Here is a 20,168-nt window from a genome sequence, read left to right as displayed (position 1 = left end):
AAGGTTTCTCGCTCATAAAATTTACGATGTTTTAATTACCTTATAATTAATAATTTAATTTAGAAATTATTTTACAGATAATATTTTTTTACATGTTTTTCGTTGGAGTTTATTTAAATATAATGTAGGTATAAATCTGTCAGTGTTTATACCTTCCGATATTGTCATAAGAAATGATGATAGATATATTATCTATACTATTATATAAAGCTGAAGAGTTTGTTTGTTTGTTTGTTTGTTTGTTTGTTTGTTTGTTTGTTTGTTTGTTTGTTTGTTTGAACGCGCTAATCTCAGGAACTACCGGTCCAAACTGAAAAATTCTTTTTACGTTGGATAGCCCTTTGTTCGTGGAGTGCTATAGGCTATATATCATCACGCTATACCCAATAGGAGCGGGGCAGTAATGGCAAATCTCAGGAACTACCGGTCCAAACTGAAAAATTCTTTTTGCGTTGGATAGCCCTTTATTCGTGGAGTACTATAGGCTATATATCATCACGCTATACCCAATAGGAGCGGGGCAGTAATGGCTAATCTCAGGAACTACCGGTTCAAACTGAAAAATTCTTTTTGCGTTGGATAGCCCTTTGTTCGTGGAGAGCTATAGGCTATATATCATCACGCTATATTCAATAGGAGCGGAGCAGTAATGGCTAATCTCAGGAACTACCGATTCGAACTGAAAAAATATTTTTGTGTTGAATAGTCCTTTGTTTGTGGAGTGCTCAAAGTTATATATCATCACGCTATGACCAATAGGAGCGGAGCAGTAATGGCTAATCTCAGGAACTACCGGTTTCAACTGAAAAATTCGTTTTGTGTTGGATAGCCCTTTATTTGTTGACCGCTATAAGCTATATATCATCACGCTATGACCAATAGGAGCGGAGCAGTAATGGCTAATCTCAGGAACTACCGGTTTGAACTGAAAAAATCTTTTTGTGTTGGATAGCCCTTTGTTCCTGGAGTGCTATAGGCTATATATCATCACGCTATGACCAATAGGAGCGGAGCAGTAATGAAACATGTTGCAAAAACGGGGAAAATTATGAGTTTTGAGAGCTTCCGTTGCCTGCGCTGCGTAAACGATTAAAGTTATGCAACAATGATGTATGACGGGATTGTTTCACTTAAAAGTTCTAAATAATATAACAAAGTCCCCGCTGCATCTGTCTGCCTTAACGTGTTAAACTCAAAAACTACCTAACGTATTAAGATGAAATTTGGTATGGAGACAGTTTGAGACCCTGGGAAGAACATAGGCTCCCGGGAAACTACTATTTATAACGGAAAACTTTAGCCTGAAAAACTTTATAACGCGGGCGGAGCCGCGAGCAAAAGCTAGTGTATAATATATATACACGGGTAGCGATCACTGTGTATGTGTATCATAATGACCCACGTAAGCGTCGCGTTCCGGGATCAGCCTGGGTATATCCAGTTTCACAGGCCGGCATAATTGTGTCTACTGGCGAGGATTAATCATCAGACGCAACTCCATTTACTATCACGTACATTGAGGTAACTGCCGTACACATATACAAAGTAAACCTTTCAAATCAATTAAATTAGGTAATAGTGGTCGATTTGACGTACCTGATAAAATTGGTAAGTAATACTTCCAAATCTACGTTTCTAAAACATTTCGAAGAATTAATACATCGATTCATATACGATGTACTACGTACGGTAGAATATACGTCAAATATTTGACTATCGTTACTTTAATGTGCCATTACATATGAAAACTATTCAATTCCAATTTCAAATTTCCTCTGCTTATTACTTTTATGTACGCTAATATGGTTCTATAAACGTGTGCATGAGCATTTGATACTATGCCTTTAACAGAGGTAAAGACCATACGAGCCGCGTCTGTTATCTATACTATTATATAAAGCTGAAGAGTTTGTTTGTTTGTTTGAACGCGCTAATCTCAGGAACTACCGGTCCAAACCGAAAAATTCTTTTTGCGTTGGATAGCCCTTTGTTCGTGGAGTGCTATAGGCTATATATCATCATGCTATACCCAATAGGAGCGGAGCAGTAATGGCTCATCTCAGGAAATACCGGTCCAAACTGAAAAATTATTTTTGCGTTGGATAGCCCTTTGTTCGTGGAGTGCTATAGGCTATATATCATCACGCTATACCCAATAGGAGCGGAGCAGTAATGGCTAATCTTAGGAACTACCGATTCTAACTGAAAAAATATTTTTGTGTTAGATAGCTCTTTGTTCGTGGAGTGCTATAGGCTATATATCATCACGCTATACCCAATAGGAGCGGAGCAGTAATGGCTAATCTCAGGAACTACCGGTCCAAACTGAAAAAATCTTTTGCGTTGGATAGCCCTTTGTTCGTGGAGTGCTATAGGCTATATATCATCACGCTATATTCAATAGGAGCGGAGCAGTAATGGCTAATCTCAGGAACTACCGATTCAAACTGAAAAATTCTTTTTGTGTTGAATAGTCCTTTGTTTGTGGAGTGCTATAGGTTATATATCATCACGCTACGACCAATAAGAGCGAAGCAGTAATGAAAGATGTTGCAAAAACGGGGAAAATTATTAGTTTTGAGAGCTTCCGTTGCCTGCGCTGCGTAAACGGTTAAAGTTATGCAACAATGATGTATGACGGGATTGTGCCACTTAAAAAGTTCTAAAAAATATATTATAAAACAAAGTCCCCCGCTGCATCTGTCTGTCTGAACGTGTTAAACTCAAAAACTACCCAACGTATTAAGATGAAATTTGGTATGGAGACAGTTTGTTTGGGAAGAACATAGGCTCCCGGGAAACTTCTACTTTTATAACGGAAAACTTTAGCCTGAAAAACTTTATAACGCGGGCGGAGCCGCGGGCAAAAGCTAGTATATTATATATGTAAGATAGAAATACGCACTTGACAGTTATGCCTTTTTTTCTTAAGACAGAGGTTCCCAAACAATTTTTTCTTAGACCACTTTTAAAATTTGGTGGTTCCGGTGGACCTTTTTTGGATTCACGGAGAAAGTCATTACCACTAGTCCAGCCTTCGGGGGTGCGACTGGACAGTGATGTTGGGGTCACCGTGCCTTACGCCCTCTATCAATATTATCTCCCTAATAGGCCAAGTCTAGGTAACATTTTAGCTCTTTACTATCACACCAGATGAATTTTCGTGGATCCCCGCTTACGAATTACGAACCCCCATTTTTTGGTCACGCCAACATAGACCCCCGTCTTATCTCCCCTGGACCATTTCGGGAATCAATGCCATAAGAGATACTTTGACTTAGGACTTTCCATCTTGTGTATACCGATTTCCATCCCATCATATGATAAAGGGCGAGTTTATAGAAATGAAAATAAAATAGAGCAAAATAAACTACACTTTAACATAATACATTTTTATTATCATATTTTTATTGTTAACTAAAATCATAACACAATACTGTGTTTGTATAAAACAGTGACTGTAAACCGCAACAAAGTGCGCAATGTATATCTTACATTTAATTAAAACCATTTATTTTATTCACAACAATCGGTTTCAATGAACAATCCCAATCCTTATCTTTGGATTGATCCTAAAAAAGGACCGATGAGAATAGAATTTGGTTGACATGCTTACAAACGACTTATTTTAACTGGTTTATTTCTGTGATTAATCTGATGTTATCGTTTATTGAAATCCACTGTTATACACTGGTTATATTACACATAGAGACATGATTTTAGTGGGTAATTATTAACATATAACTTGACTGGAAAGCCTGTTGTAAGATCGTGATCACACTGTTAAAGTGACGCGGAGGCGTTACGACCGCACCCTAACAGCATAACAGCGAGCTAATTTTTGGATTCGATTCGAGCAAGAAAATTATCAGAAATTTACAATTCCAAAATAACGGACCAGAGTATTTTTTGACATGCCAACTAATGCCTTATTCTGATTAGCTTAGCCTCGGGATCGGATCGCGGATTAAGATTTGGATTGTTTATTGAGGCAGTTAATGGCGCGGGATTGAAATTCGTACCACATTGCGCCAAACCTGCTTGCTAAGGGGGGCAAGGGTGGACGGAGCCCATCTTAGAAAAAGCTTTACGCTTACAGTTGCCTCGCGCGGCTTAGACCTTCCATTGAATTCAGGGATCTTTTTGCTACCGCTACCCCCCACTCCATCCCCTCTAGAAAAATCCATAGCTACTCCAAAGCAGGCTTGGCTGAATTCCAAGCGACTTCAAACCTACTAAATCATGTCTCTACGCTTTGTGATTTATATTTTATCACCAGTGTGATCTCTTACATATATTATTCTTAATATATCTGAGTCTTAGTAATTTGTACAACTATGGTTAAATTTATATTCTTTAAAAGACAAGACAAGTTTATGTGTTGTTAATTACCAACTTCAGGCCAGTCAAAAAATAAACATAACCAGGCCTTCTTCTACTTCTGTTTTGGGGCACGCAAATTCTTGAAAATTTAAGTCCATATTTTTACCAACACAATGTATTTTTTAATGGCAATTTTTTCGATGTTTTCGAAATTTCCTTTTGGGTACTGCGTGCCTCCACATAAAAGCCATATAGATAACTATATAGTATACCGTCAACTGGGGGTGAATAGGAATGATGGCGCGCATGACCATAATATTGTTAAATGGGACGAATTACATATTTATTCTTACTCTTATCTAATTGACAATTCTTTGTGTAAATTGCAATAACTATGCTTTTATATTAAGCAATCGATTCATTACTCTCATTACAAGAACGATTCACCCCATTCATCCCTTTATTTCTCTTCATTCAGTTTGTAAATTTTTTGTCTGTACTGAACATAGCCATTGTTTCTGACTAGCGAGTGATAGATGTAGATAACGCACCTAACTTCAGGTCGGTCCACCGAATGCACGCCCTTGCAAGGGGGACATTTATTGCAGCCTCGTAATTGTCAATTCAAATTGAGACTTATAAGGACCTGCGAACACTTCTTCCCTATTTTCGAAAGCTCCCATCCTTCCCCAGTTCCCACTCTCCATCCCTGCAGTCTTTAAACCGAGACAATAATACCATTTGCAGGTTTCCCCCATATTGACTGCATGGACGCCTAAACACAAAAAAAATCGGATCCTCCATACTAATGCAATATTGACAATTCGCAGCGGCACACTAGACCCACATGTCAATCACCTGCCATTATCTCACTGTTGGGTCAGCTCAACAATTAGTTTTAGTTTTACAACAGGACATGCAATGCACAGATAAAATATTGGAAATACACACAAAATTCTTTGCATGGATGGATAGTAACATTTCAGCGACGCACTGCAATTTTTATTTTCAGGAACATGTAATAACAGCCATGATTGTTATTTACGAACAAGGTAAATGGTGAAAATGTAGTACATATACACATATATTGTAAAAAAAAAACAAATTACGACCCAATATCGGTATCGTAAAAAAAAATATTTTTAGAGGCTTATCCACTCACCCCCCTTTTTCCAATAAACGATCCTAATTTTTTTCGATCCATCGCAAAAATGGACCAATCCGAATCCAGTATTTTTGACGCCTACAAATAACGGATTCTGATTGGTCCATTCTCGGGATCAGAGCCAAGATTAAAATTAGAATCGCTTATCAAAAATGGCCGTTAATTTCAAATATCCTTTGAATTTAGAACACCTGAGTTGGCAACTGTTCTGAATAAAATTCCATCTTCTGCTTTCCATCTGTAGTTATTATATATTCCTTATTTCATTCACATATAAAACACAAACTGTCCACGGCAGTCACTTATCACTATGTTTATATATTAATTTTCATACACCCGGTATAAGTGCAGGCTTCCTTCCAGGCCAGGCTTCCTTCGCATATTTCTTCTTCCTAGGCTCGCTTGAAGGACCGGCTTCTTCTGATGCTGTAAAAATTATGCATATATGATGGTTAATAAAACAAAAAAAAATATGCAAAGTTGTAATATTAACTATCGACAATGTGTTGCAGGATACATAATTATGATTGCCAAAAAAAATTACAAGACAGCATATTCTCATAAAGTTGCTCAATCTGTATTGACCACACGTCAGCTTCAAACTTATTTTTTTTTTCAAATTTCAACCTTAAACTATAAAATTCTATACAAATGGTGTTGTTATAGATTGTAAATGATTACAATAAATGTTTTCTCAGCGACTACACATTTTTTTAAACGTGCATGACAAAGTGATCGGCTGCACCTGATGGTAAATCGAGTGGAGTCTAACAGAATGTCGACTGACTAGAAATGATTTCGACACAGAGACTTTCCCGCCCTCACACCCACCACTACAACTCCTGTAAGACAGGATCAGCAGTGGCACGCATTATGACACCGAGCGGTGAAGCTCGGCTGTCAACACAATTATGCCGTATTATTAACTAGCGACCCGCCCCGGCTTCGCACGGGTGCAATGCTGATAATAAATACACTACAGAAAAACTGTGAACGTTGTATATAAAAACATAGCGGCCCCCGCTCTGGCTTCGCACGGGTATAACATAACAAAAAACAGTATTTCTCCACTATTTAATGGATGTTATTATACATATAAACCTTCCTCTTGAATCACTCTATCTATTAAAAAAAACCGCATCAAAATCCGTTGCGTAGTTTTAAAGATTTAAGCATACAAAGGGACATAGGGACAGAGAAAGCGACTATGTTTTATACTATGTAGTGATTTTATGCAATAATATTTACCTGCATGCGGTAACGGCGGGTGTACGTTGAGATGCGGCTCGGGTCCCTCCAGCTCCACATCAGGCGCCGGATTCGGTAACGACAAGCCGAGTCTAAACAACATATACAATATTATTTAAATATAATTTTAAGTCTAAGCATTAATTCATTTTGCACACGACTCTAGTCTTCACTATTGGCGAAATAAAATTATCTATACTGTATGTTCATATATATGTTTCAGAGGGTTGAAATAATGGTCAGAGAATTGAACAGAGGCAAATAGAATTTAAAAATATAAATAAAAAGCCTTTTATTTCACGACACGACAAATTATAAACAATGAACCCAGACAATTGAAAAAAAGTGAAAAGAGATGTTGCATTTTACAAAAGTAATTAGAATAGGTAATCGTTATAAACATTTTTATTTAAGTGACAATTCTATTTATGCATGCATTATAAATATAAAAGTATTTTTAAGCAAGGATTAATTCATTTAATTATAATAATTTAAAAATATAATACATATAAAAATATTTTGTTATTTATTTATATTTTTTTTTAATTAAATATTTATAATATGCTCCAAAAGCAGATGGCGAAATCTATGTTACTTAAGCACATTGTACCTATTTACCTAATTTCCTAAATAAAAAATTTAATCCCACAATGTGAACAGGGCCGTGCGCAAGAGTTTCAAACAATGTATTGCATTATTAATCAAACGAATTATATTTTACCTTGCACCAATTAGACTGAGATGTGAGCTGGGCGCGGGCAAATCCGAATACAGATTGCTGCCGCGCGATATCTCTTGCAAACGCAGGGAGTGGTGATGCTGACCTGGGAATTGTAAAAAATATTATATTAGCCAGCACTGTATATGTCCTAGGGCTGGGCATATCTACATACATAACATCACGCATTTTATCCCCGAAGGGGTATGCAGAGGCGCAACTAGGGCACCCACTTTTCGCCAAGTATGTTCCGTCCCATGATGTGATAGGGGGCGAGCCTATCGCCATATCGGGCACAAATTCCAGACTCCGGGCTGATACTGAGCAGAAAAACCCAAATATCACTGCCCGACCCGGGATTCGAACCCAGGACCTCAGAGCGCTATTGTACCGGACGTGCAATACAACTACGCCACCGAGGCAGTCTATTATATAAAAATGAATCGCTGAATGTCTTACTAAGCGCAAATCTCGAGAGCAGGTGAACCGATTTCTCTAATTCTTTTTTTTATAATATTCCTTGCAGTACGAGGATGGATCTTACGGAGAGAAAAATTTAAAATTGCCTGAAAAAGTCTAAAAACAACACTTTTCTATATTCCCATACAAAAGATTCGTAATAATACTTAAAAGTAAATTTGAACTTTAACACCATACCATAAAGTTTAAGTGTTAGTGAAGGGGTTCCGGGAAGGCAAAACAATTGAGTGACGTTAGTATAGTACAAATATTAATGTCAATATGTGGACTGTTAGGCGGTTTAAAGTTCGCCGGGTCAGCTAGTGTCTCTACACATGGTAATTCCTAACAAAGTTTCGACCACCACGGCCAATCTTGACGGAGATCAGCCAAGTAGGAAATATTATAGTGCACAAGTGTGTGTGTGTGTGTTTCTATAGGGTTTAGGCTTTTATGCCCCAGACTGGCTTTCGGGTTAAAACCTCAGGTCGAGTAGTGATATCGATCTACTACTCAGTATCAGCCTGAAGTCTGGAATCTGTGCTTGATTACCCAATAGGCTCTCCTCCTATCAAGTCACAGGACAGAATACGTACGAAGGAAAATGGGTGCACGAGTTACGCCTCCGCCTACTCTTCGGTGGTAAAAGCCGTGAATCTTATAGTAAAACTTGCTCACTTAATTCACCTTCAACAAGTTTTGTTGCAAACCTAACCTAGTTATTGTAGTATAGTTAGCTTTAGATATGTATAAGAATGAATATTGTATTAATGAGGGTAATCTGGCAGTCCGCAATAAATGGTCGAATAGAATACACGCGTTTCATTGTGCTCCTTGCTAAGATACATTACAGTGGCGACGAGGATACTTTTAACTCGCTGTGTTATTTTGTAGAATTTATACCGTGGCTAGTGGACAATCTGACAATATGTCGATAGGCCGATTGAGTGAGTTCGATGTTCAAACGGGACAGTGGTCGTCATACATTGACAGATTGGATATGTATTTCAAAGTGAACAAGATAACGGATGACTTGAAACTGCCGACGATGATTGCTACCATGGGGGACGAAGCATATGAGTTACTAGTCAACCTAGCTAGTCCAAACAAACCCTCGGATTTAGTTTACCAGGTAGTGGTTGATATGATGCGTAATCATCTGCAACCTACGCCGTCGTCGTTAGCGGAGCGGTTTCGTTTTCGTCAGAAAAGACAAGGAGCGGAGGAGGATATAGCAGCTTACGTCGCGGAATTGAAAAAATTAGCTCGGAATTGTAAGTTTGCAGCTAATTTGAATGAAAATCTACGGGACCAGTTTGTATGTGGACTTAAGAGTGACGTCATCAGGCAACGGTTATTCGGTGAAGATGACTCAGTGACTTTCGTGGAAGCCGTTAAGTTAGCTACCTCGTTGGAGGCGGCGGAGCGGGATGCGGCAGTGGTGGAGAGTGCTGCATCAACAAACGAGACGGGGTCCAACAAGACGAGTGCGGTACATACACTTATGCAATCGAGGCGAGGCGGCGGGGGCGGGCGGCTGCGCGGTCGCCGCCGGTCGGCCGGCATGCGCCCGACATTCACTACAGCCGGCGCGGCTACGACGTACGAACGTGGGAGCCGGGCGAACTGTGCGGCTTGTGGAGCTACGAACCATGTGTATGCAGACTGTCGCTTTCGGGATTACAGATGCAGTCTATGTAAGCATATTGGACACTTGCGACGAGTTTGCTCATGGGATGATGGCAAACTGTCGCGAGGAGTAGTCACGGATCGTCGTGAGAGACAGAAGGAAGGCTTTCATTACAATGACGCTGACCGGGAGACGAGCGACGAGGAGGAGGAAAACATTGTGGAAAATTTAAACCTTATGGGACTGGACAGTTATAAAGCAGTGAGTTTACCGATTTATGTTGAGGGTAAAGTGATAAATATGGAGGTGGATACGGGTACAGCCATCTCATGTATTAATAATGACACATATAAACTATATTTTTCCCATTTACCTATTCTGGAAGATGACACAATATTAAGATTTTATGATGGCACTAAAATTAAACCACTGGGTATTATCAGGCCACGAGTTCGATACTTGAATCGAGAAAAGCAATTAGTATTGTTTATAATTAATAACGGCAATACATCTCTATTAGGACGGCAATGGTTGGCCGAACTAGAAATAAGGATACCTCAATTTAGTTGTCATGATAATAACAGCCTAAATAATTTACAAACAAATAATACAATTCGAAATATTCTTGGCAGATATGAGGCGCTATTTGACGGTAGATTGGGGCGGTACACGGGAGGCAAGGCGACGCTGCGTGTGCGGGACGGAGCGACGCCGGTGTTTCATCGTGCGCGGCCTGTACCTTACGCACTGCGCGAACGCATAGACGCGGAGCTAGATGCAATGCTGCGTGCCGGCGTTATCGAGCCTGTGGACTGCTCCGACTGGGCATCACCATTGGTGCCGGTAAACAAGGCAGACGGTACGTTGCGAATTTGTGCGGATTATAAAGCGACACTTAATCCAGCCTTGTTGATCGATCGTTATCCTTTGCCGAGAATTGGAGACGTGCTTGTAGGACTTAATGGGGCACAATTTTTTAGTAAAATTGATTTGTCACAGGCGTATAACCAGGTCGAGTTGGATGACTCTAAGAAATACACGGTAATTAACACACACCGCGGGTTGTTCCGTTATAACAGATTGGTTTATGGGTTAGCTTCAAGTGTAGGAATTTTTCAACGAATAATGACCAAGTTATTAGGTAATATTCCAAATGTGCAAGTATTTTTAGATGACGTTATAATAGGAGGTAAAACTAAGGAGGAACATTTGCAAGCACTCGAATTAGTTTTGCAAAAGTTGTCGGATAATGGGCTAAAACTAAAGAGACAAAAATGCGTATTTCTGGTAAATGAGGTTACATATTTAGGTTATGTCATATCCAAAGATGGGGTCAAAGCAGATATGTCAAAAATTAAAGCTATACGTCAGATTCCGACGCCCAAAAATATTAGCGAGTTACGTTCGTTTCTGGGCACAGTAAATTTCTTTTCAAAATTTATAAGAAATTTTAATTCGTTGTTAGTACCATTAAATAACTTATTACGTAAGGGGGTAGAGTGGAAGTGGAGTAGAGAGTGCCAATGCGCTTTTGCGGAGATTAAAGATGCCTTAACGGGGACTGCGGTATTGGCGCATTATGATCCTAAGAGCCCACTCATAGTTACTTGCGATGCTAGTCCGTGGGGGTCGGGGAGTCCTAGCACAGTCAGGACCCCACGGGGAGCGGCCCGTGGCATATGCGTCACGATCACTCACTCCTGCTGAAAAGAATTACTCACAGATCCATCGCGAGGCGTTAGCCATTATATTCTGTATGCGGAAATTTCATCAATATATTTACGGAAGGAAATTTACATTACGTACGGACCACAAACCACTGGTTTCCATTTTTGGCCCTCAAACGGGTATACCTACGATGACTGCAAGTAGGATGCAGAGATGGGCGGTTATACTATCTGCTTACAATTACGACATAGAATATATAAAGACAAACGAAAACTGCGCGGACGGGTTGTCGCGTCTTCCTGTCAGTTATGGGGATCATAATGGAATAGAGGAATTAATTCCGGAACAAACATACCTTCACTTCGCTCAGGATGGTATGTTGCTAGAATATAATGAAATCAAAAAACAAACGGAAAAAGATCCGGTCTTGGGGAGAGTGCTTAGTTACATCCGCGACGGATGGCCGGAAAAATGTGGTATTTTAAATTTGCAACCGTACTTTAACAGAAAAACGGAATTATACGAGGAGTTAGGCTGTATAATGTGGGGACATAGAGTAGTGATTCCGGAAAGATGTCAAAACAGGTATTAAAAATAATTCACGAACCACACATGGGCATCGTGAAGTCCAAGGCTTTAGCGCGCAGTTACGTATGGTGGGCCGGCATCGACGAGGCGGTAGAAAGAGAGTGTCGCACGTGTGAGGTTTGTGCAGCACAATCGGATGCACCGCCCGCGCAGCACCACGCCCATGGCCTTGGCCGGTCAGGACCTGGTCTAGGTTGCATTTAGATTTTATGGGCCCAATAGCCGGTAAAACATACTTAGTTGTTGTCGATGCAACGTCTAAATGGATAGAGGTATGCCCCGTGACAAGTACGGCGGCAAGTTGCACAATAGCTAGGTTAAGTGAATTATGGAGTAGGTGGGGCTTACCGAGGCAAATCGTCTCCGATAATGGGCCACCGTTTACAAGTGGTGAATTTGCACAATTTGTTAGAAACGATGGCATATATCACATATTCACGGCGCCATACCATCCATCGTCGAATGGGGCCGCTGAAAACGCAGTTAAAACATTGAAGAATGTTATAAAGAAAGCGATTTCCGAAAACAGGAACGTAGAAAGGGCTTTAAATACATTTTTAATGTACTATAGAAATACTGAACATTGTACTACAGGGGCAAGTCCGTCTGCATTCATGTTAGGGAGGCGAATACGTACTAGGCTGGACGTGTTCAAACCGGATCGAGAACTTAAAGTAAAACAAGTCCAACAGAGACAAGTTGAGGGGTCAATAGGTACAGAAAGAAAAATTAGAGTGGGGGATGATGTCTGGTTTCGTCAATATAATATGAAAGGCGAAAAGTGGTCGACCGGGAAAATAGTGGAATCAAACGGTCATAATGATTTTAAAGTACAGGATAGTAATAATAAACAGGTACATAGACACATCGATCAACTAAGGCGTAGGACAAGAGGTTCGCTTGTAATTCCGACAGGTTCTGCGCGACGTGAGTCGGGACCTTCCGACGAGCCGCCGGTGGAGAGCACGGTGGGGCAGCCGGAGGCGCCGGTGGACGCTGCCGCGAGCTCAAGACCCGTCTCCGTCCATCGAAGTTGAGGAGAGCTCCCATGAGACGCAAAATAAATTGTCGTCACCGTCGCCATCCATACCGGTACCGCCTCAAGCGCGCCCAATCAGACAATGTAGGCTTAATAAAAATATTAATTATAAGGCATAACGGTGGTAAAGATTTAGGCAATAAGCAATGAGATCTATAAACTAAATTAAGAATTTAACCTTTATAAATATCATGTTAATGTGTCATCAAGTATATAATGTAAGTTGTAAGGTGTTATCGTCAGTTCACTACTGTTATACTGGGTAATAAAATAGTGAGGAGGAGTGTAGTATAGTTAGCTTTAGATATGTATAAGAATGAATATTGTATTAATGAGGGTAATCTGGCAGTCCGCAATAAATGGTCGAATAGAATACACGCGTTTCATTGTGCTCCTTGCTAAGATACATTACAGTTATCACATATTAGATTAAAGTTGTCATACTCACTGTCATCAGCGCCTTGTAATTTAAGCTTCCTAGGCGCCGAGTTGGGGTTGGGCACTATGGTCGACTTGACCAGGTTCCGGAACCGGCCGATGGTGGGGTCTATGTCTTCCGGATTGATGATGTCCACCTCTTCGTTAAACGAGACGTTTCGCTTTTGTTTCTTGGCCATACCACTTGGCATGGATGCTGACCTCTTGGTGCCAGTGGGCGGCTGCGAGAAGAAAATAAATGATTTCTTAAGTTTACGCGAATGTTTGACATTGATATGAAACTATTTACGAATGTTATATTATTATTTCCTCCCGATATTTCGAAGACTACAAGCCTTCATGGTCATGGGGCAGATTGGTATTTAACATTCTAACATTTATTTATTTATTTATTTACACTTCATATACATACATGTATATCGGCGGACTTAATGCCAAAGGCATTCTCTCCCAGTCAACCTAAGGGTGGTGCAGAGATAAAAAAGGTAGGTGCATCATGGATATGGATAACATCTTACAATCGATTATGTGAAATAATTTTATTACACATAATAGATTGTAAGATGTTAGATGACTTATTATAACTATATTTTATAGACATGAATTATTGTAATATCGGGTTTTTACAAGAACTTATTCGCTGAACGTAAAATTGATAGTTCTTGCATAGTACTCATGGAGGCAAGCTTTTTAATAATTATATTTACTAAATTTTGGAATATTTTGCACTTTAGTAATAATCCAAATTATCTGTGCCTATAAAGGTTTTTTAGTATCAAAATTCTCATTTATATATTGCAATGTTCTAAAACCATTTACCTTTCTTGGTAATTTATTTATAATAATAGGGGGTCATTTTGACATTGCGTTACTAAATGAAACCACATACCTTTGCTGATATTGTGCCAAAAATCATCTATTAATTTACACTTTTTTATTTTACATCTACGGCTCAGGTAACTTAATGTAAAGTGTTATTTCCAAGTAGATAAGTATGTGGTTTCATTTAGAAATGCTATGTCAAAAATTTACCCTGTATAATCACCTTCAGAATTACAATGACGCAAGTGCAATAAACAGTTAAATTGATTTTATAATCCACAACATTTGAAAAGTCACAAACTATCGAATGAGACATCGACTTTCGTGTATTATATTGTGATGTTATACAATCACATTTTAAAGGTAATTTATCAACAATTCAAGATCTCACCTTCATCACATCGCTGCCATCTTCTGTAGATATTCCCAACATGGAAATTCTCCTATTATGCGCTGTGTTAAACTCTGTTAAATTCTGAAAATTAAATTAACATATCATTTTTATTAAGAGATGCATAGAATCAACAATCTTAGTGGCATTTTAATTATGAAATTAATGATATAATCATATTTCTATATCTATTAAATTTTGAATAAAAGCTTTTAAAAATACGAAATTTCTTACACGAATATTTTTTTATTAACACGTAAAAACAGTGCAGACAGATATTACAATACATTTGTTTTCTTTTATAAGGTACGTGTAACCCCACTGCATTTGATAGTAAGTGAAGTGGGGTCCAATAGAATGTCAACTGCAGTGATAATTGCACCTCGGCAATCGCCATAATTATGCCAACCTGTTGTATATACACAGGCCGATCCCGAAACGCGACACACTCACGTGTGTGTGTGATTTTAACAGCACAGTGGTTGCTATCCGGGCAGATATAAACTATATCTTAACATCAGCAAATTACAGTAAACAATACTCACATCTAATTCAGTCTGAGTTTCAGGCAAGCCTAATAACGCACCCTCCGTCTCTGTGTTCGGCAAATCTTCCATAATACCTCGTGCATTACCAGTCGGCCTCTCTCTAACAAAACAATTTGCAGAGAACACTGCTTTAAATAGTCCAAATCCTGCTATCAATATTTACAATACTATAAATCAGGGGTGGCCAACCGGTCGATCGCGATCGACTGTTCGATCGCGACAACAAGTCCAGTCGATCGTGGCAAGGCAAAAATATAAATACGTAGAACAGACCGCTCAACATACCTGATCACTAACTGCCGCACGCATTGTCTTGTAGCATTTTTTAATCAAAATAATAATAAATTATGTAATGAACTATGTTGTTTCATTTAAGATTTCAAGATGTATGTAGCTTGGTAGATCGCACAGAGTATCATCAGTGAAAAGTTGATCTTGGGTCTTACCAAGTTGGCCACCCCTGCTATAAATGGACCAAGTTATGCCAAAATGTACTACTTTCAAACTATGTTTATGGATTGTTATTTGTTACAGCTGGTCTTTTCGATGTATAAAAATATTTGAGTGAATTTCACACATACTTAGGTGTCAAATATATTTTTTTTTGGAATGTTTTGTTGAACAGTAAAGTATTTAGATTAATTACATGTTAAATATCAATAACTTATTTTTTGATAATTTGTAGGTTTGCATGTTTTGGCATAACTGGTCCCTAATGTAAAAGATTTGCATGCTAGAAGTAAATACGTAAACTGCTGAATGATTTTAAATAAAATCTGGCACAGCACACTGTAAATGACAGTTAGAAGTGAAACACGACTACATTACGCCAGCTACAATATATCAGTTCTTCAATTCAAAAGCCTTTATTCACAAAAGAACTCTCCAGCTTCCTGATTTGTTGTAATGGCTAGCAAATCTGTTGCCATTGAACTGGCACAATTATTTTGTCTGATATCAAATAGATATCTCAATATCACTCTACCTGGCCTCTTGAAGGAACCCAAGACATTTACTTTGCAGTTTATATCGCATATACAATACGATGCCAGCAAAGATGATATTCCAATTTGAATAATTTACCTTATAATATAATTTCTGGTGGAAGCACCAAAATGGAAGGATGAATCTATAGGTAGCTGAGTTGGCTTGTGCCTCCAATCGCATCTGTCCAATATAGGTTCCATGAGCTAAAAAATAATTCATAGGGTATGAAAAATTAACAATAAATAAACTAGATTATATATGTTTAATAACTGACTATCAAGGTTCAAAACTGATGTAGTCAAAATGTTTGCATTATTATAATTTCACACTAACGTAAACTAATGATTTACTGATATGTTCTCAATTTATATTAAATTAATTTAAATTGCATACTCACTACTCCCTAAATCAACTAAAAAGGCTCGGTTCAAGTGTTTGTGATAAACAAAAGCCGCATGAACTCTTGAGCAACTTGCATGATCTATGCAGAAGTCATTCATTTGGGGATTGCGTCCAAATAAATAGCATTTTTTCTCATCAATCATAAGCTTCTGTATCAACTTGTCCCCTTTTAAGACGTCCAAATGAAGACCGGTTGGTGGCTTGCCCGCCCTAAAGAAAAAAGAAAAGATTAGGGACAAACTATCATTTCTTTTAAGATAATCTGCTTCCGAAACAAAATCTATGGTAAACTACAACACACATAAGGTTCTCCAATCTGTTACAGCAGCCATGTGTTTTTGGTTATCAAGAAAAAATATAATTTTCGAAAATCAAGTAGGAACCAAAATTTATATATAGATTACAAGGAAAGAAACCGCCAATTCAAGAAGGTTAAAAACCAATTAGAATTGTTCATTATTCTATAAATTCCCGCGAGAAATTAACAAAATTTATTCAGTCGCTTAAACAAGTTTGCAGAGTTTTATAAATAGTCGATAAACATAATTAATAAAACATTATCATGTTATCATATTTGTCGAAAGGCGACGGCCGGCACAATTTGAAACGGTAGGGTTATATGATTTTTTAACATATTGCATACCAGTTGGGCACTTCATAATGATTTGCCATGGTCGTATAAATGTAAATATTGAGCTCAAACAGGAATAAGAAACCCAAACATCACATAATAAAGCGCTAATTTGAAATTAAATCTCGCGAAACACCAATTTCGCGTCAATTGGGACTTAGAAACTGAATGAATGAATTTGAATGTCATGGTCTTTAGTCTTTACCCGTTCTCCGCTCGCTTTGTAGATAATATATTTCTTTATCAAGGTGTACCTTGATAAATAGTAAATACAGAATCTTTTAAGTTTAAATATAAATATAACTTTCACTTCTCCTTTATTGAGATTTTTTTTCTATTCATAGTATTGTACTATTTATGTACTATGTCTTTGTAATATTGTATACGTAAGACTAGGCAGTATGGTTGAAAGACGGACGAAAGCCTGCCCTTTAGACGAACTAAAAAAAATATTGTCTTTGAGTAATGATTTCTTATGTTTACGCGAATGTTAGACATTGAAATAAAAACTAAAATAGTTTAAATAGTTTTTAGTTTTTATTTCATTGTCTTTGAGGTTATGACAGCAGGTAGTACAAGCCGCGATTTATACGTAAGACTAGGCAGTATGGTCGTAAGACTATAGCCTGTCCTCTAAGGACGAAGAAAAAAAAATTGCAACTGACATCTGTCAATTCCGAAATCGGATTAAAATAAACAGAGCAAAATATTTTATTTCTCTTATATTTTGCAGATTCATTTACAATAATTTTATAAAAATGGTTTCCAGCGAGGAAGAAACAGACGTTAAAACGGATGATACAGTGCAATGGGATGTTGACATGGAAATACAATTATTCTACGCAATGGCAAACCACAAACCGGTCGGAATAAACAAACACTTTCAGATGGCTTGCATATGCGAGAAACTGTCCAATTCCATAACAAAAGATATTTCTACGAAAGATATATGGAAACATCTAGAAACTTTGTACGATGTTTCCATGTTGGATGATACGGAACCGATTCCTTTTCCAAACCATGAAATCCCTTTTAGTTTGCCGGAAAGCGAGTTTGGTGCGATGATGAAACAGAAATGTAAGGATGTGATACTGGCTGATGATGGTGAAGGTATTAACCTTAGTATTTCCCATAATATGACAGCTGAAACAAGGGTACTAAATTTTGGAGGCAAAGTGAAAACAATAGAAATTTGGTCACCAATGTCATACTGACCTCATTTTGTGGGAATGTGGAGTTTTAGATATAATCTTACATATTGTACCTACTGCCCATGTTTTATTAACTGTTCTACCTAATTTATTTACTTTTATGTATAAGAATGAATTAAATAAAAATTGTTTAACAAATAATTAAGCATGATGTTTAATAGGCAGCCGAAAAGATACAATCAGTGCTTTGGCCACAAAATCAAGGAAGGAGAGTGGAAGTTCACACGCATCCACCGACACACTGAGCATCAAGTCTGAAAAGGACTATGGTATGATAGTTTTATATAACACTTGATATGATATCTGTAACCATCTCTATCATGGTTTCTTAGCCTTATTTTGTCCACCATCAACTTTGAGAATATGTTTTTTTGAGTCCACCATTGTTTTCCCACATGTAATAAAAATTACAACACTATAATAAAAAGAATATATTAAATTACTACATTACTTTAATATGTGATTAGCATGTATTTCTTTAGACTATATTTTTCTGGCCTTGTCCCCTCTGAGCTATCTCAATGCCTCTTTAATTTTCTCTGGATCTTCAGTAGAAGAGCAGTAGCTCTGTGATAGTCTTAAACACCACAAGGGGGAGTTATCTCCCATGTTGAGACTCTATGATCTAAATATCTACCACTATACACATAATGTAAAGCTGCCATAGTAGCCCATGTAGATGATCCATTCTGTAATCATATGTATATCTTGAACAATATCAAGAATATTAATCTCCCATAAATAGATACCCTACTGGACATGCCACTTACCATCAGGTACAGTGGAGATACTTATTGTACTCAAATAAAGTTTTGGGTGATTATACTACTCATTATTTACTATTATGGTTTAAAAATAATATAATCATTACATAAGCCATATTCTGATATTTTTTATAGACAGAAGAAGAGATTCACGCGATTCAAACGCATCAGGTCCAAGGGATGGATCATCAAGTAGGAAGTCATTGTCACAAAGAGAAAAAACGCATAAGACAAAAGTCAGCTCTGTTGCAGGTAAATGTTTGATTATAATTTGTTTCTGTTGATGAACTGCCGATTTTTTGTTTATTACCCAGTTAGGCCTTCATTTATCAAAGCTTGTAATCAAATCTAAGGAATGATAATTGTGATCAGTGACTTAAACTCATTCCTAAAATGTTATAAAAATATTATTTGTTGCTTACAACAGCGTTAATGAAAAATTCCATTTGAAAATCCCAAAAAAAGTTGTTCCACTGTGTACTTCACAGGAAAAATATATCCCTATTCCTCATCCAAATGTGTTAAGTTCTGACAGGTTTACATACTATTACAGCAATAATTTAACTGAGATATATCTTCAACAGCATGGGAGTCACCGCTAATAGACGAAGACTCCGGCTCGCGTCGCGGCCGGCGACGTACTAATACGTCGACGCCTCCTGCCACCACGCCAGCCAAGCGCCGCAGAACTTGACACACATACACATACTCCTACCATCACTTCTTCTGACGGTTACCACCATGCTCCTGGTGGGCACTACGAAGACCGCCAAGATGTCATGCTGTTAGCATGTTCTTCTAGTGGTTAAAGACTGTGAATTTGTGAACCTGGGACTATTTTCATAATAAATTTGTTGGTGAACATGTTTTGTTTTATAAAGATTTTTAATGAAATAATAAAATTAAATTTATACATCAGTAGTTTTACGGATATTATGATAATACAACTAATGACACAGAAAAGAGTTGTGTGCAGTGAAAATAAAATATAATTACTAGTTACAGTGTCACTCAGTAATGCTAGATTTGAACGATTTTTCAACTAAAAAGGGCTCCTATAAATATTTAAATAAGTTATATTGTTATGTACTTCCCTCCCGAATTCTGTCTCAAATATTTTATTGTCCTCGAAAATT

General features: G+C 37.9%; 3 protein-coding genes across 4 annotated transcripts; 2 read left to right on the top strand and 1 right to left on the bottom strand.

The window, feature by feature from the left end:
• Positions 1-4,540: 4,540 nt before the first annotated feature.
• On the bottom strand, positions 4,541-17,240 carry LOC115450565 (nuclear inhibitor of protein phosphatase 1). The gene is given in 10 exon segments (XM_037441488.1): positions 4,541-5,914; positions 6,737-6,828; positions 7,458-7,560; positions 13,287-13,497; positions 14,490-14,573; positions 15,035-15,137; positions 16,121-16,192; positions 16,194-16,227; positions 16,422-16,636; positions 17,070-17,240. Coding segments are annotated over 10 exon segments (1,041 nt in total). The 5' UTR covers positions 17,099-17,240; the 3' UTR covers positions 4,541-5,816.
• On the top strand, positions 8,619-10,316 carry LOC119190190. Its single transcript, XM_037441499.1, has 2 exons — positions 8,619-9,804; positions 10,176-10,316. Exons 1-2 carry the CDS (start codon positions 8,842-8,844, stop codon positions 10,179-10,181), a joined length of 969 nt encoding a protein of 322 aa, XP_037297396.1. The 5' UTR covers positions 8,619-8,841; the 3' UTR covers positions 10,182-10,316.
• Positions 17,241-17,711: 471 nt separating the features above from the next.
• Positions 17,712-19,896, top strand: LOC115450569 (MRG/MORF4L-binding protein). Of its 2 annotated transcripts, none has more exons than XM_037442626.1 (4): positions 17,712-18,134; positions 18,430-18,537; positions 19,168-19,284; positions 19,617-19,896. In XM_037442626.1, the coding sequence occupies exons 1-4, from the start codon at positions 17,816-17,818 to the stop codon at positions 19,724-19,726; spliced, it is 654 nt and encodes a 217-aa protein (XP_037298523.1). In that variant the 5' UTR covers positions 17,712-17,815; the 3' UTR covers positions 19,727-19,896. The 2 variants fall into 2 exon arrangements, with proteins under 2 accessions (XP_037298523.1, XP_037298520.1); XM_037442623.1 differs by having other exon boundaries at positions 17,719-18,167.
• Positions 19,897-20,168: the final 272 nt, after the last annotated feature.

Source organism: Manduca sexta, chromosome 4 (assembly GCF_014839805.1).
Source record: "Manduca sexta isolate Smith_Timp_Sample1 chromosome 4, JHU_Msex_v1.0, whole genome shotgun sequence".
Taxonomy (NCBI): domain Eukaryota; kingdom Metazoa; phylum Arthropoda; class Insecta; order Lepidoptera; family Sphingidae; genus Manduca; species Manduca sexta.
The sequence above is the reverse complement of the archived record's forward strand: the minus strand, read 5'-3'. Positions and strand labels throughout refer to the sequence as shown.

Coding starts and splice junctions, on each gene's coding strand:
- LOC119190190 (XM_037441499.1), top strand. CDS start 8,842: ATGTCGATAGGCCGATTGAGTGAGTTCGATGTTCAAACGGGACAGTGG.
- LOC115450569 (XM_037442623.1), top strand. CDS start 17,816: ATGGTTTCCAGCGAGGAAGAAACAGACGTTAAAACGGATGATACAGTG. Junction 18,168..18,429: donor ACTGGCTGATGATGGTGAAG/GTATTAACCTTA, acceptor GATGTTTAATAG/GCAGCCGAAAAGATACAATC. Junction 19,285..19,616: donor AAAAGTCAGCTCTGTTGCAG/GTAAATGTTTGA, acceptor TATCTTCAACAG/CATGGGAGTCACCGCTAATA.